Genomic DNA, 16,172 nt, shown 5'->3' on the forward strand with positions numbered 1-16,172 from the left:
AGGGGGGCGCATAATCCTACTGGGGTGGGCGAAAAAATCATCGCCCTGAAAGAAATATAGATTGACTAACAGACGGTCAGAATCATCACACGTGGCACATGATCTTGGTCATTGCTTTGATGGGCACATCACATGGCGATCTTGTGGTTCTATGCGGAACGTAGATCTCATTCCGTCATTCGTAAGATGGTTCCATGCGAAAATCAACGGCCCTAATTCGTTCTTTTTAGTCACTCTTGATCGAAGGTTTAAAATAGGGTCCATTGATCATTTGGACTGCAACTCGGCCGTGTTGGGTCGGGTTCGGGCCAACGCTAGCCCTTAGAGAGAATTCCCTCAAACCTAAACGGACCCAGTCGGACCCTAGGGTCCGAGATTGTCAACTTTAAATATCTAACCCAACCAACCAGCCTCTAAGTATCTCAACCCTAGGGTCGGGTTGGGTCGGGTTAGCCTAGGGCAAAAACAAAAAATAAACATATAAAAAAGCCATAACCTACTGTACAATAATTTTAAAAAAAATACGGGACTATAAGCACTTACACCATATAAAATCTCAACTTTCCATACATTTTACATGGACAGCCATGTGAAAAAAAGGGTTGGAAAAGGGAGGTTTTATATGGTGGCCGACCGTTAAGTACCGTCAAAACAGTACCCCCGTTGATATTAGATCCAACAGCTCCCACTTTTTAAGAGGCTGCTGCTGGATCAAAAATCAAGGGTGGTACCACCATCACGTGACTTCACGGTCGGGCATCATATAATTTCTCTTGAAACGGAGAGAAAGTTGAGAGGGGAATTATTTTTAGCCACTTCTCACTCTCATCTCAATCATGCCCTCTGTATTTTCTCTCCTTCTCCAACCTGCCCACCATTCTCTCACCAGTTGGGAGCACTAATTTATCATGAAAAAAAAAAAAAAAAAAATTCCTGCCTGAAAACATGCCCTAAGATTTTTGAAAATCATGATGAAAAAAAATCGTAAAATTTTTCCTACATCCAAACTGCTACTAAAGTAATTAGTTTTGGGAGATGATAAATTCGCATACCCTTAGGATAATTCGCACCCCTTGTAACTTAAATTGAGATAGACTTTAAGTCTTTAACGCTTTTTGAGGTCAAATGACTCAAATCACGTTAGAGGGGTGCGAATTTATCATCGTTCTTAGTTTTTTAGGCCATGTCATCATGACTCAAGACCAACGGTCCCTATTGCGTACACATGTCTTGTGCGCGATCCAATGTTGACTGTTAGGATCCAATGCTAACACCGATGCTTTCAAACTCGAAATATTATTAGTTCTGTTTTGACTGATGAGATCTAACAAATGTATTTAAAATTTGGATTGGCTTAAGGTGGCCTAATTAGTTTAATCAAGTTTAAAATTGGTTTAAATTGTGATACCATTCACAATCAATTCTAACATTTAAAAAGCCTGGACTACCATATTTTAGTAATTGCACAAACTCAGCTTGTCTTCCCAGAGCTTTATGGGAACTGTAAATACCTTTGTTAGTTGATAGTTGTTTAAATAGTAAAAGACAAAATGAGTTAGTGCAATTATCAAAACATTGTAGGGCCAATATCAATAGCCTTTCTATGATTGTTGAGGGGGTTGAAATTTAAAATAAAAAGGAGTTAAGACTATAAATATGGCAGATTTTAATATTTCACTTTCCATAGCTGTAAAAATGATAATTTCTTAACTAATATTTTCACTCTCTAATTAAGATAATCTGGCCATCCTTCAATTAGAAAATTAATAGTTACAACTTCACGAGGCAATATGGTGTTTAGATTCTTGGAGGGGGGGAGTACCTAAAAATTATACTCCTCATAAAGGATCAAATCTCCACTGTGGAAATTTTAAAATTATGATCGAGGTGGCTGCTCTCCTGCAAAAGTAGGCCGCGAAATGGCTTTCCAACAAAATTGCCTAGCAAATACCATAATTTTGCTAGGTAGCAATATTTTAACAATAATTTTAAAAATTCTAACCTTATTGCCACATTGTCCCATGCAAGGTTTTAAATTTCGGCCAACGAAACCGAAACGTTCTGAAACGCACCAAATTTCGGTCGAAATTCCAGAAATTTTTGCTAAAATATTAATTTTTTATTCCTCTACCAAATTTCGGCCGAAACTTTGGAAGAAAAATCCTCTGTCTCATTACCTTCTACCGAATTTCATCCAAATTTTGGGATTTCCGCTGAAAATTCAGTTTCGGTAAAGCCGGAAATTATAGCCGAAACCGAAATTATACCTTGGTCCCATGTACAGAAAAGGGCTGAATTTGTCATTTCCCTTTTAAAAATCATGATATATTGCCCGATATATTGTTATATGGGAAGTGATAAATCCGCCCCTTTTCATTACCTGGGTACAGCCGACTGCAGTGTAGTGGCAATCAAATCCGTTGAATCCGTCCCATGTGAAGTACACCAGCCCCTTTGCAGAATTATTTTAAGGCCCACCGATATTTTAAAAGTACCCCAGCTCCTTTGCAGAATTATTTTAAGGTCCACCGATATTATAAAACTATCCATCATACTAACGCATTATTTCCTATCAGTTCCACAAATAATAAATGGATACAGCAATGAGATTTTTTTTTCCAATGAGGCCATTCTTGGCAACCATGAAATTTGTTTTGCACCGAATATTGGTTTATCAAGTTCTGAGAGAGGTGTGGGAAGCGTGGGAAAGGCCATGAACGAGAGGCTGAGAAGTGGGTAAAAACAGGGGGGAAAATAAATCGTATTTTGAGTGGAGCTTTAACCTTCTCCATAAGAGGCTGAGAAGTGGGTAAAAACAGGGAAAAAATAAATGGTATTTTGAGTGGAGTTTTAACCCCCCCTAACTCATTCCCTTCCTGGTGTCACTGTTGGAAGGAAAAAAAAGGCTACTGATATTTTCACTACCACGTTTTGATAATTGCACTGACTCATCTTGTCTTTTATTATTTAAACACCACCTGTTATAAGTTACTGCAGTTCCCAGAAAGCTCTCAGAATCCAATTTAAAAAGAGATGACAAGCTGAGTTTGTGCGATTATCAAAACATGGTAGTGCCAATATCAGTGGCCAAAAAAAAAAACATTGCTATTAGTTCCTGAACCAAACACCATTGGCAGTTCTGCAACAATTTCAGGAATGGCAATCTAGCTGAAATGGGAATATCTTTAGGGCATAAGCGATGGAACGAAACATAAGATGTAACGATTTAGAATGCGAACAACTCTTTCATTAGTGATCTAATGCAGTCTCAGACATAAATAGTTAAATACACCAAAACCAAGATTGCTTCTAACTCGAAAGATAAATCCTCATCAGTTTTTACCTGGATCCCGACATGATTTCCCAAATCACGAGTTAATCGAGATAATTGAATTTCTTTGATGGAGAAAGTCTCATCCTTCAAGCACAAATAAATCCATGCAATAAAAAGAAACATCAATGAAACATAATCTACTTCAATAGATCAGTGTTCAACCAGTCCCTGCAAAAGATAGGAAAACAAAAACATTGAGATAGAGAAAGCATATTTAGCAATGAAAGATAAAACCATATGCAAACGAAAGGAAAGGGCATAACTCACTTGCTAATATCATCAAGGTGATCATCAAAGTCGACTATATCTTGCCATTTCTCGGTCGAAATATAGTCCATTAAGACTATGTTTGCTGATGGCTCTTTCATGGTGAGCTGGCAACTTGCATCTTGCCGCCAACTTTTAGATGCATCCCTTGTGTACAACTGTTCCATGAGGGAGAAGAAATGTCAGCTTGGAGAAGTGTTACTCAATGCATGATGTACTGTATTGAAACCGGATTACGGCCCTGTTCGTTTTAGATTTTGATAACCGATTGTGAGTCCAAAACCTATTATTGGGCTCAAAATCACATTTAATTTTGAGACAACTAATCAGTTTTGGACACACAATCGGTCAACAAAATCCAAAACGAACAAGGCCTAACAAGTACAGCATGCACTGATGCACATCAGAAAATTACCCAAAGATTGCTTGACTTGATGATTGATTGTTTAACTTGTATAAGAGTTCAAGGTAATCAAAAGATGACTCTCCTACTTTATAACAGCATAATATGGTATTTTAAACCTTTTTTTTTTTTGAATGGCAATGGAGATTTTAAACTTATGCATGGTTTTCTACTGCAATGTCAGCATATGTCAGACGATCGCATATCAATTATGCTAGAAAGGTCAGATAAGCAAGATCAAGTGAGGTCACAGTTCCTCCAACTTCGTTTAAATTGTCAACTTCTAAGTAAATCACTTAAGTATCAATTGAACATGAATATACAGCAGCACCTGCTCCAGTAGTGCACTCTTGTTGCAAAAAAAGCATACTGAGATTTGTGCTTTCTTGGGAGCAGTACTGAGAAAAGGGGATTCCTTATCATTAGCACGAGGGACCCACCTGGCTTCTAACTCCCTGGACACAATTGTTGGCGCAAGCATGAACTACCAATCTTTTTCTGATTATGTTATACACATTATTTACATATTTTATCCAGGTATGGGTAATAGTACATCTGTACATTTACTGAAGTACTTGAGGATTTTCCCCAGGTTTTCAACATTACAATAGTGCGATGTACAAATATTTTTCTTGGTGCAAGTGCAATGGTAGCACAACCATCTTCACAAAGTTATAATACTTTAGCGGATAATAATCCTATCATCTGGATTTTTCGTTCCCCGGATTAGAATTTCAATGCCATCTTAGCTAGTCTGCAGTAAGTGACTAAGCTATACTATAAACTCCTATGATTTGTGGACACGGCCATGAGAGTTGTGTCTTGACAAGGACACGGAGTGACAGTCATGGCAAACCCCCAAAATTTAAAAACAGGGACACAGCTAAAGCATAAAGTTCATATAATCATGATTCGTTTTTTTTTTTAATGGCAATATAATCATGATTTGTAGGCACGGATTCGTGTGTCGAGTCGAGTTTCGACACTGAAACCGGCATGGCAACCCCTAAAAATCGAGAAATGTTGACACATCCATATATATATATATATATATATTGATTACTATCATTCAAAAAAAAAAATTACTGCTCACTACTATCATACTAGCAGTGAATTTTAAAAGTGTCGAAAAGAGTGTCGGCGCTACACGTGTCGGACACGGCACGACATGTCGATAGTAAATTCAAAGTACGACACGACACGTGTCGATAATCAATTCAGAGTGTTGGCTAAATCATAAACTCCAATCTTCACTGAAGCTCATTCCCTTTCTTTTTTCTTTTTTTTTGAAATAGTAATAAAAAAAAGGCTCATACCCTTTTTTGCTATGATTTAGCCGACACTTTGAATTTATTGTTGACACACATGTCCTGCTGTGTCCGACATAACACGCGTGTCCACACATGTCAAAACTCCTTTGGACACTTTTAAATGGATTGCTAGGAGTCTTAGAGCTAATGTCAGTGTGTGGACATGTGTCTGTGTAATAATCAATAATTTTACGTGTATGTACGTGTCACCATCTCTAGAGTTTTAGATGCTTCCATGTCGGACAACTCATATGCGTGTCGAGACTGGACACATGAATCCATATCGATAAAATATGATTATATATTCTTTCTATTTTAGCCGTGTCAGTGTTTCATAATTTTCGGGGTTTGCACAGTGTTGACACACGTGTTGACACTCATGTCCATGTCCACAAACCATAGCCTTTTGTGAAATAATAACAAGAATTCCTTGAAATTTAAAAAAAAAAGAGATAGAAGAGTTCTATTTGATTTCAGTTGCTTTGCTTATGCGAAAGTTCTACCTTGCAAATTTCATACCCCAAGGGCATTCATAAGTCGAAAATATGTAACACAAGAAAATCACAAGTTTATATTATTTGGTTAATATTACAATATTTGTCATTTCTATATTTCTATATAAATGTACTAGTAAAAAACCCCGTGCGATGCACGGGCCGACAAAGAACTGTATGGACAACATCTTAGGTTGATCCAAACTGTCCATGTGATGGAACACAACATAAATAGGTTGTGCCCCAAAAATCATTACCATAGGCTGATCCTAGCCCTCCAATCTATAGAGGTTTCCATAATATGTTGTTCCTCTTAAATCGGATGGTTAAGATCACCCTATAGATTTTTTATTAAAAAAGCATAAAGGAGGGGGGTAAGATTGAAATTATGTGGCTTTATAGGTTGATCCAAACCGTCCATGTGATGGAACACAACATCAATTGGTTGTGCCCATAAAATCATTTCCATAGGTTGATCCTAGCCCTCCAATCGATATAGGCTGATCCTAGCCCTCCAATAGATACGGGTTTCCATAATTGTTGTTCCTCTTCAGGTGCCCGGAATCCGTCAATATTTTGCAAGTGTCCTGCATGAGTAATATAAAGTAGTTCTTCCGTCATTGTCATATGTCTTTACCTCTTCTCGGTAGTTTTTTTCCATAATTGTCATAGACAGGTACCCTGTGTCGGTACTTTTCGTATGTAGATTACGATTTCACCCTCACATAGATAGTATGTACAGATATGTGGGGAGGGCAAAAAACGGTAAAAATCATCCACATTGACGTGTTAAATGGACAATAATTCTCCCTTTTCTCTTCTGCTATATAGTATTAGATATCGTTATATATTAATTAATATTTATATATTAAAATTACTTTCCACAATAATTTCTCGGATTGTCCCGACAAAAAATGTCAAATTTTGACATCATCCCAAATTCTCGAAAACAATATTTGTCACTAAGATGGGTGTCTTCATATGGTGTGGTTAAGAGATCTAATGGAACTTTTCTGTCTTCATATGCTCTCAGACTCTAATAGAACTTTTATGTCTTCTTATGGTCGTAGACTGCCTGGCTTTTGTTGTGGGCCCTGTGGCTTCCTTATTTGCATGCTTCCTTAAGATCATGAGGCTAAAAAGGTTCTGTGCATTGGCTTTTGCAAGGCTACCATTAGCAAACAAGGATATTGCGACTATGTAATCCTATGTTGGTACTCACCTTATAATTCAATGGTCTTTGACATCAAAGGTTTCGTGGACTTCAACTTTGTGATGATTCAACTTTTTATTTACGTGGTCTATAAGTGATTTCTTATTGGCTCTTTGGAACATGAGGAGTATGCCAACCGAGATCAAGAAAGCAAAGTGCTGTTGAGCAGATGCGGAACACATGATATGGTAGGGCAAGTGATAAGAACTGAAACTTTGCAACAAAAAGAGAGGGTCATAAGTTCCAAAGTGATGTTGAGCAGAAGTGGAACACATGAATTGAGGATTAGGATCCAGATTTTAAGTTAGAACGACAATAATTGGCGAAATCAAGAAGAGACATATCTACTATATCTCATTCAAACTAGTGTAAAACATTAGCAAAGACTAAATCAACATGGGAAATGACAAGGTTGCCAGAGCGGGAATCAAAAGCGGGAATCAAAACGGGAATCGAAAGCGAGAATCGAAGGCTCCCAGGGAAGAATCCTGCTTCCTTGGGAAATGATATCTCCCCCTTCCCTCCCTCAATGGATAAAATCCCTCCCTTTAACGAGAATGGTTCACTGTTTGCGGATAAATTCACTCCCTTAAACGTTTTTCTTTGCCTTTAAAACTTAACGAATAACTTTAAAGGGGGGGGATTCAACTTTTTGATGATTCAACTTTTTATTTACGTGGTCTATAAGTGATTTCTTATTGGCTCTTTGGAACATGAGGAGTATGCCAACTGAGATCAAGAAACCAAAGTGCTGTTGAGCAGATCCGGAACACATGATATGGTAGGGCAAATGATAAGAACTGAAACTTTGCAACAAAAAGAGAGGGTTATAAGTTCAAAAGTGATGTTGAGCAGAAGTGGAACACATGAATTGAGGATTAGGATCCAGATTTTAAGTTAGAACGACAATAATTGGCGAAATCAAGAAGAGACATATCTACTGTATCTCATTCAAACTAGTGTAAAACATTAGCAAAGACTAAATCAACATGGGAAATGATATCTCACCCCTCCCTCCCTCTCTCAATGGATAAAATCCCTCCCTTAAACGAGAATGGTTCACTGTTTGAGGATAAATTCACTCCCTTAAACGTTTTTCTTTGCCTTTAAAACTTAATGAATAACTTTAAAGGGGGGGGATTTTATCCGTGAGAGAGAGAGAGAGGGTGTGTGTGTTGTGGTGGTGGGGGCGGTGGGGGGGGTGTTGGTTAACATCATTTCCCAATCAACATAACATAGACAAAATTTCCCTAATAACCTAGAATGTGCTTGCTTTATAGTGGAAATGCTTAGATGCAAAAAGAACATTAAACTAACGTAAAATCGTCAAAAAAACAAAAGAAGAAAGAAAACTATAATTAAATCATGCTAAAATTAAATTCCATAGTTGCTATTCAGCTCAATCCCTCGAACAATGATTTGGGCTCTTAATCAATGGTTTTGGCTATCGATTGATGAATCACATCTTCAGAGGTTGTAAAACATGGGTTCCTCTTTAGATGTTTCTTCTTCGTGTGATCTAGATCTTTGATAGTCTCTTATGGAATCTGGCTTGCATCATACAACCCAGGTAAAAGAAAACTGCATCATACAACCCGGGTTGAAGAAAACTCGTCCTCGAGTTCAAATCGTCATCTTCCAAAAGTTAAACTCTAGCCATTAAGCACGTCATGGCAACAATCTATGAATAGAAAAACACTTTTTTGCTCATGAATGGAAATAAAAGATCTTCGAAAAGCTAACACTCCGGCAGTAACCCATGTGATAAAAAAAATTCATCCACATTTGGATGTTAAGTTTTTGACATCTTAAATACGTTATTGTTGCCTAAGGTGGATAGAATGAATCCTTGCTGAAATTAGATCATAATGTGCTAAAATATTCTTTGAAGGAAAACATTTCACCCTTGTCCCTATATGACTCCTCATCTTCAAATTCACCGCCGCCGCCACCTTATCCCCATCTTCAATATTGTCATAAAACGGTGTGATCTCTTCAAAAACTACTTCATCAACGGCATGATCGTCATCATAAACATTAAAAATCGGCATGTATTCTTACTCAACAGTAACATCATCATCGTCATAAACATCTCAAATCGGAAGAGATTCATAAGATACTTCTACATCTTCGTAAAAATCATTATCATGGATATTGAAAACTGGAAAAGTATCATGAGAAAAATCTTTCATACAGTCTTCTAAAATTTTATATCCATCCCAATATTATAATTGTTGAAACATGTATCAACTTGACAATGTAACTCAGTTATTTCCTCTCAAATTCTAGTCAAGATCATCAACCCGTCGTCACAGCATGATCGATCTCTAAGAACGAAAACGCTTACTCTAATACCAAATGATGCAATGTGTGAAGCAGAGCATACAATTTGAGTAGTTGAATTCGTCTTGATGGCGTCTTGATTGTGAACAATTGACAGTTTCGATTCCCATTGAATGGTGTGAACCGTTCATCGGACAATTACGATAGTAAAATTGTTGATTTCCTTTTTAGTCATGACATATAGATTGTGGGGCCCAACATATAAATGGTTAAGATCAATTAGAAAAGAGATAAACACCAATTAAATCGGTCCTTCAGATTACATAGAGAAAATAGAAAGAATGACAAATACCAAGAGAACACAAAGACCTTTGTCTCTCTCTACTAGCCTAACCCCTAGAAATCTTCCAAGCGTAATTGTCCAATATAAGCGACACATGGCAGAAGCCCGGAAATGCACCATGCATGCCTAATATAGGCGTAAATTATGTTCTAATCTACAATCTCCTAAATCCATTCCAACACCACCATGATATTCATCTCCTCAATTCCACCGGAATCCCCTTCTTAAGACAACAGCACCCATCCAGTTGTCTTAAGAAGGATTTCACATCTAATCATCGATAATGGCACCCTTTTCCATTTCTAGTGCCAATTTTCTTGCAAATATTCCTTTTTCATCATCCTTTGTGAAAGACCCCCCCCCCCCCCCCCCCCCCGAATTTGATTTCAACACTCCTTGAAAAAAAAATCGTTGCATTGTCCAAATTCTTATGATGTTCGTACTGCCATTGATAATTGTTGCGAGCCTTTTGTTGTCACTCATCTCATTCTCCTTTTCTCACAAATTTTTATTTTTCAATTTTTTTATTTCAGTTGAGGTGCCTTTCTTAAGGTGCGTGCCTGAATTGATCGCTCTACTCAGTTGAGGGGCCTCGATTCTTTGAGGTTCGTGCCTGAGAGTGTTTCAAATTCCATGAGGATCGACTCATGATGTCTCATTCCATGAGAATCGGTCCATGATGTCCTGCCCATCGAGGCTTCTTTTTGCCAATCAAGGCATTGGTCCATAGTGACCCACTTTTATGAGGTTCGGTATTTCAAAAACAGCCCATAATAATTCGCCCATCGAGGCTTGAGTTCGATTCAGCCCACCGAGGCTTTTCGCGACACATCAACAAGCGGCATCTTATTCAGTAACCATCATCAATGATCATTGGTAGCATTACACTTGTAATTTGGGGAATTCTATTGTATTGGGGAATATTTGTGTTGTTGTCAAACGTATATCGATTTTCAATCCATATACGTTTGAGGGGCATGTTAGAATTTGTGGGATCCAACGGTTAGATTTGGGTTAGGATCTCACCGTTGGATCATCTTGGAGGTGGATTGGGTAAGTTGGCTAAATGAAGCAACTAAATAAATTAGACAAGTAGATTAGAAGGGGAAAGCAAGAGATTAGAAAGTAGATTTGATTAGGATTATTTCCTTCCACAATTATCTTGATTTACTTTCTACGTTCATCATGTAAGTGCTCTATATAAGCACCATTAATTCTCTTTGTAAAGGATCCAAGTTTAGTGAAATCTCTAGAATTTATCATCCTCTTCTCAGCACCCTTCGGTTTCACCCAAAAATGTCAGTTTTGCCGCTAAAGACAAGGAAGTGGAGAAGGCAAGAAACAAACTGCTCCTTTATGGAAGATGAACTCGACATCGCCGGAATCCTCCTCCAACTCTTGGCCGCTCATTGTCAAATCAAATCCTCTTTCAATCCTTTGTTGGAGTGTCATAAGGAAGCGATCGATTCTTGATGAAACCCCTTCTCTACCTCCTAAGCCTCTTCTTCCTCCTCGTCGTTCAACATTAGATCGACGACCATGATTGCTCTATAGGGCCATGTGTGCGAAGGAGATAGAAGTGAACTACTGATAGCTGACTACCTTACATATAGGTCATTTTTAAGTCAAATGAGGAAACCAGGCGTTTCATTAGTTTTTAATGCTTCCATCTCTAGCTTTGCTGAATTTTATTTTCTGTTAATTCTTCGGGAATTGATATATTTGGCCATTTTTTACTTGGGACAACAACTATGTTCTAAGCCATTCTTCGACAAGTTAGTATTGGCATTTAGAGATTGACAAAGCTTATCAACAAAATCCTTAAATGGTGCTACTTCTTCTTCCGATGTATCATTAGATGTGCCAAGAAGTTTGGCTGATAGGTTTGCAACACTAGTTGTTCGGAGAGATCCTATGTATATAGGGCAAGCTCTGCCTGCAGATGTAGATGTGTAATTTATATGCTTTATTAATGCATTAACCTATTTCAAAAAATATAATTAATCCAAAATTGGTCTTCACACAATCATTACAAGATTGACTATGTTATGCATAAACCCACCATAAAAAGAATCTAACAAACCATGCTCAAGAAGCACACTTAAGCCTATAAATTGCTTTCTCCAGCTTGCATGCATATCCAATTTCCCTCTCTGCCCATATCCAAGTGGTTCTCGCATGAAAGCTGCTTTCAGCTTTACATGTGTGTAGGCAAATCCAACAGCCCATGTGGCAAAGTTCTTGCTTATTCACATAAGATAGAAAATTCACTAGCATGAAGGTAAGAATTCAACAACATCATAATCTAACCCTTGCCTTTGTTTCAATCCCCTTTGCCATGAGTCTGCTACCATAGTGTTCAATGTTCCCATCACCTTATATTTGACACTAGTTGCAGACCCGTGCGATGCACAGGGCGGCCAAAAAACAAATGTTTTATAACTTAATTTTAGAAAAAGAAAAGAAAGAATAAACATTCATAATGAAGATATATTTGTAAAAATAGAAATTAGAAATCAATATTACACAATTGAGTAGAAGATAATGCCCAAATTAGGAAGAAAATAACAATTAAATATAAATATAAAGCAAAAATAAAATAAAAAGTAGCCAAAACCTTAAACCCAAAATAGAAAGAAATCAAAAACATAAAAATAAAGGCCAAGTAAGGAAGAAATTAACAATAAAAATAAAGCCAAAATGAAATGAATAAAAATACAGCCAAATCTTAAGGCCCCAAATAAAAAGAAATTTAAAAATTAAAAATAAAGCCCAAATTAGGGAGAAATTAACAATATAAATATAAATCCAAAATAAAATACACTAAATTCACAAAAGAAAATAGCATGATGCCTTTACCCACCTTATTGCCAAACAAATCACACACCAATATTTTCAAGGGGTTTGAAAACAAAGAAAGGGGTAAGGAGGAAAAAAGAAAGTTATTGTTGCTTTAATCATAAGTTCCATATTAGATCCACCGATCCTATAGAAAAACAAACATGAAGCAACGAAAATATATAATTCCCATTGCCAAAAAATAACGCAAGAGAAGAGGGGAAAAAAAAGTACTGCAACTTAAATCGGCCTGAAGGAAGAAACGATCCAGCTTTATTATGCCGGAAAGCATCTTCACTGAACTCGTACAAAAGATTATCTTGCAATCTACCAACTAATCTTTCACGACCCAACCGAAAACCTAACAACAGCCCATCATAAAGCAGGGGAAGAAAATAATATTATTACTTTTAATATCACCAAAATTGTACGTTTACCCTTGTTGCAAAAACAAAATGAACGAAACAATTGCTTGAAAGTAATTATATAAAATGACAAAAAAAAAGTGTACTGTTGATCTTGTGGGGCAAAATGGATAGCTCAATTTTTTTAATGGGGAGTTTTTAGTTTTATTTGCAACCCATAAAAAACTACTAATGAGAGCACGGTTTGTGTTTTTTTTTGTTGTTGTTGTAGAGTTTACAACATAGAGTTGGATGGAGGAGAATAAAAAATAGAAATCATTTTATAAAAATAGCTTTTATGATACTAAACCCATGGTAGAAACAAAAATGAATCCCAAAGGACACAAGAACAATAAGATCAAAAATCTAAGGCACTCCATAACCCCAAAATCCCGCATTTTGTACAAAAGACAAAAAGACAGGAAATAAAATGGACCTGGGAAATCTGGATGGTTTTCTGCTTCCCGGCTTGCCAACAATGATGGTGGTGGTGTGATTTTCTACCAGATAAGAATGGAAGTAAGGTATTTGAAGAGCGAGAGGCTTTGCCTCTGCTTGCCACGGCACTAAAACCCAAATCTGAGTGAAAATAGTAACGATCAGAAAGAAACCCACGAAGGACGGAATTCCATAATCAAAGAGGATTTAATGGGATTATGATGGAAACATTACCACTTAATTGGTTGTGTGTTATTGGAAACGTTAGCTGTTAATTGATCTTTCCAAACGTTTCGAAGGGTGACGATTGGTTCCAGACGGTTTGCAGAGGAGGTGCCAGAAAAGTTGTGACTTTTGAAATGTTGGAATAAAACGGTTTGCAGAGGGGGTGCCACATGGCACACCCTCAGCGTACCACATCCAGCTTTATATAGATAGTATAGATTTGGGTTCCACTATACATGTATGTTAGCTCTTAACATATTACAATGCATGTTTGTTATGATTTGTGTATTATGTATGTAACTATCACATTAATCCTGCTCATATAAATGTACAATGAAAATTAAAGAATAAGCTTACTTGGACAGAATTCCTCGGGATGTTTGGATTTTGTGTTTAAGCAGCTAGGGAACGCACTGCCACTAATCAATTCAATGATGATAATAATAATAATACTAAGTACATTAGGTGATTGGATAAGCTTGAGCTCTATTATTGTCAGAGTACTCAAGGTAATGAAATTTAATAATATATGTTATACATATAAAACTCTTTCTCACGATCTGTATTATAGGATTGATTTTCCATTAAACTCGAACTACAGACACAAAACATAAGCATCTCTAGAAGTCCCAGCCATTTTAACCTAATTTTTCTATATTTAGGATATCACACTAGACTTCCTCATCTGACAAAGTTTTGAAAGGCACAATTTATATAGCACCAAAGCTCATATATAGACAATTCCAGCAGCTAAAAAGGGCATCCATGACTTCAAAATTGTAAAACAATCAAAGATTAAGTAGCATCCATGATAACCAATAAAATTTAAAACATGTACTACAATGGACACTTTAGTCAAAGAACTAAAAAGAAAAGCAACCTGCACCACAGGGTTGCGGTCATTCCCTTTCAGTAGCGCTTCAAGCTTTTTGTTGTCCAACTGAAGAAAAGAAAAAACAACAAGGAAAAGTGAAAAAGAAAAGTATCAGAATCAAATCTCTCTAACTAACAATCACAAGTGAAGAAAATCGAAACAAAGTACTAAAATTAGGGTTTAAAAACAGAGAAGTAAAATTAGGGTTTAAATACCAAAAGCAAGGGGGCATGGGGAAAGTAGCGGAATATGTGATCCCCGATCCTCTTCGCTACGTTGCCGAGCTCGAAATCATCGAATCTCTCGTTGGCATGATAATAACCAACCACACTAATTCCTTCCGCCCCGAAATGCTCCTCAATCTGTTTCCATCAAAGATATCCCTCGTGTTGGCCACAATCAAGAAAATATGAAAAAAAAAAAAAAAAGGCCTAATTCAAGTAGAATGATGATAGAGAACTGCTCTATATAATAAAAAATAAGAAGATAAAAAGAAGAACAGAAGAAGAAGACAGGTTAATTCGAGCAAACCCAAACTTCCAACTAATATTGATAATTTTCTATATTCTTCTTCTTACAGTCCAGCCCTTCTTTACTTTAATTTTAGCTTAATTAACTCCCTAATTTAATCATACAATCACTTCCAAAATCAAGCAATTACAACATATGATCGAAGAAAAGACAGGTTAATTCGAGGAAACCCAAACCTCCAACTGATATTGATAATTTTCTATAATATTCTTCCCCTTGCAAGTTACAATCCAGCTCTTCTATATATTAATTCTACCCTAATTAGCTCCTTAATTTAATCATACAATTACCTCCTAAATCAAGCAATTACAGCATATGATTGCAGACAAGTTAATTCGAGAAACCCCAAACCTCCAAAACTGATATTGCTAATTTCCTATATTCTTCCTCTCACAATCCAGCCCTTCTTTATATTAATTCTACCCTAACTAGACCCATAATTTAATCACACAATTAGTCCCTAAATCAAGTAAAAATAATTATTCCCTAAATGAAGCGATTACAACAGCATCACTATATTTTTTAAACTGGCAAAAATGGAATAAGGATAGAACCTGAATAAGGGCGATTTCGAGAGTAGGGAGGAGAGGGATCTGAGAGTGAGAGAGAGGGACTGAATCCACGATCTCTACTACAGAATTGTTGTCGTTGTTGTTGGGAAGACGACCTAGAAGGATGCCATTAATGGCTGACGTTTTGTGCTTTAGGGCATGAAGGACCAGCTTTATGTACGCCTTCTGCCCCATCTCGTATTTGTAACCCATCTCAATTTATTTTTACCCTTGAGAAATTTCAGAGAAAGATGGAGCTCTATGGAGTTTTAATGGAGGTTCTAATTGAAAAAGAGAGATAGATCAAAACCCTAATATAGGTCTTGCTAGGGATATTTTTTTATTTTATAAGGTGTCATTGGGAAGTCCAGTATTCTTTGGATGAAAACTACAGTGGGGCCCCGATGATCCTAACCGTTCATTTGATGCACCCTGCAGATCATCTCCAAAGGATGATCCTAACCCTCTAATTTGTACATCGGAGGGTTAGGGTGATCCTATGGAGATGATTTGTAGGGTACAGTTTATTACTTCATGGCCCAACAAATGAACGGTTTGGATCAAGTTGACTTCATGCTCAGGCACCATTTAAATCTCAATGTGTACTCGTGTACTTGCAATACAGTGGGCCTCACGTATTTGGATCATCCAAACCATTCATTTC

General features: G+C 36.9%; 1 protein-coding gene across 1 annotated transcript; it reads right to left on the reverse strand.

Moving 5' to 3' along the window:
- Positions 1-3,225: 3,225 nt before the first annotated feature.
- Positions 3,226-15,834, reverse strand: EMB2731 (ER membrane protein complex subunit 8/9 homolog). Its single transcript, XM_077390031.1, has 5 exons — positions 15,512-15,834; positions 14,642-14,788; positions 14,433-14,492; positions 3,602-3,759; positions 3,226-3,502 (listed from the first exon to the last, which is right to left on the reverse strand). The coding sequence occupies exons 1-5, from the start codon at positions 15,719-15,721 to the stop codon at positions 3,472-3,474; spliced, it is 606 nt and encodes a 201-aa protein (XP_077246146.1). The 5' UTR covers positions 15,722-15,834; the 3' UTR covers positions 3,226-3,471.
- Positions 15,835-16,172: the final 338 nt, after the last annotated feature.

Source organism: Tasmannia lanceolata, unplaced genomic scaffold (assembly GCF_043159265.1).
Source record: "Tasmannia lanceolata isolate RefF3 unplaced genomic scaffold, GAP_Taslan_0.1 ptg000002l, whole genome shotgun sequence".
NCBI lineage: Eukaryota > Viridiplantae > Streptophyta > Magnoliopsida > Canellales > Winteraceae > Tasmannia > Tasmannia lanceolata.

Excerpts from the sequence above, each read along its gene's own strand:
- EMB2731 (XM_077390031.1), bottom strand. The coding sequence starts at position 15,721 with ATGGGTTACAAATACGAGATGGGGCAGAAGGCGTACATAAAGCTGGTC. Across the intron at positions 14,789-15,511 it reads TCGAAATCGCCCTTATTCAG|ATTGAGGAGCATTTCGGGGC; the intron begins GTTCTATCCTTA and ends TGATGGAAACAG. Across the intron at positions 3,760-14,432 it reads ACCGCAACCCTGTGGTGCAG|TTGTACACAAGGGATGCATC; the intron begins GTTGCTTTTCTT and ends CTCATGGAACAG.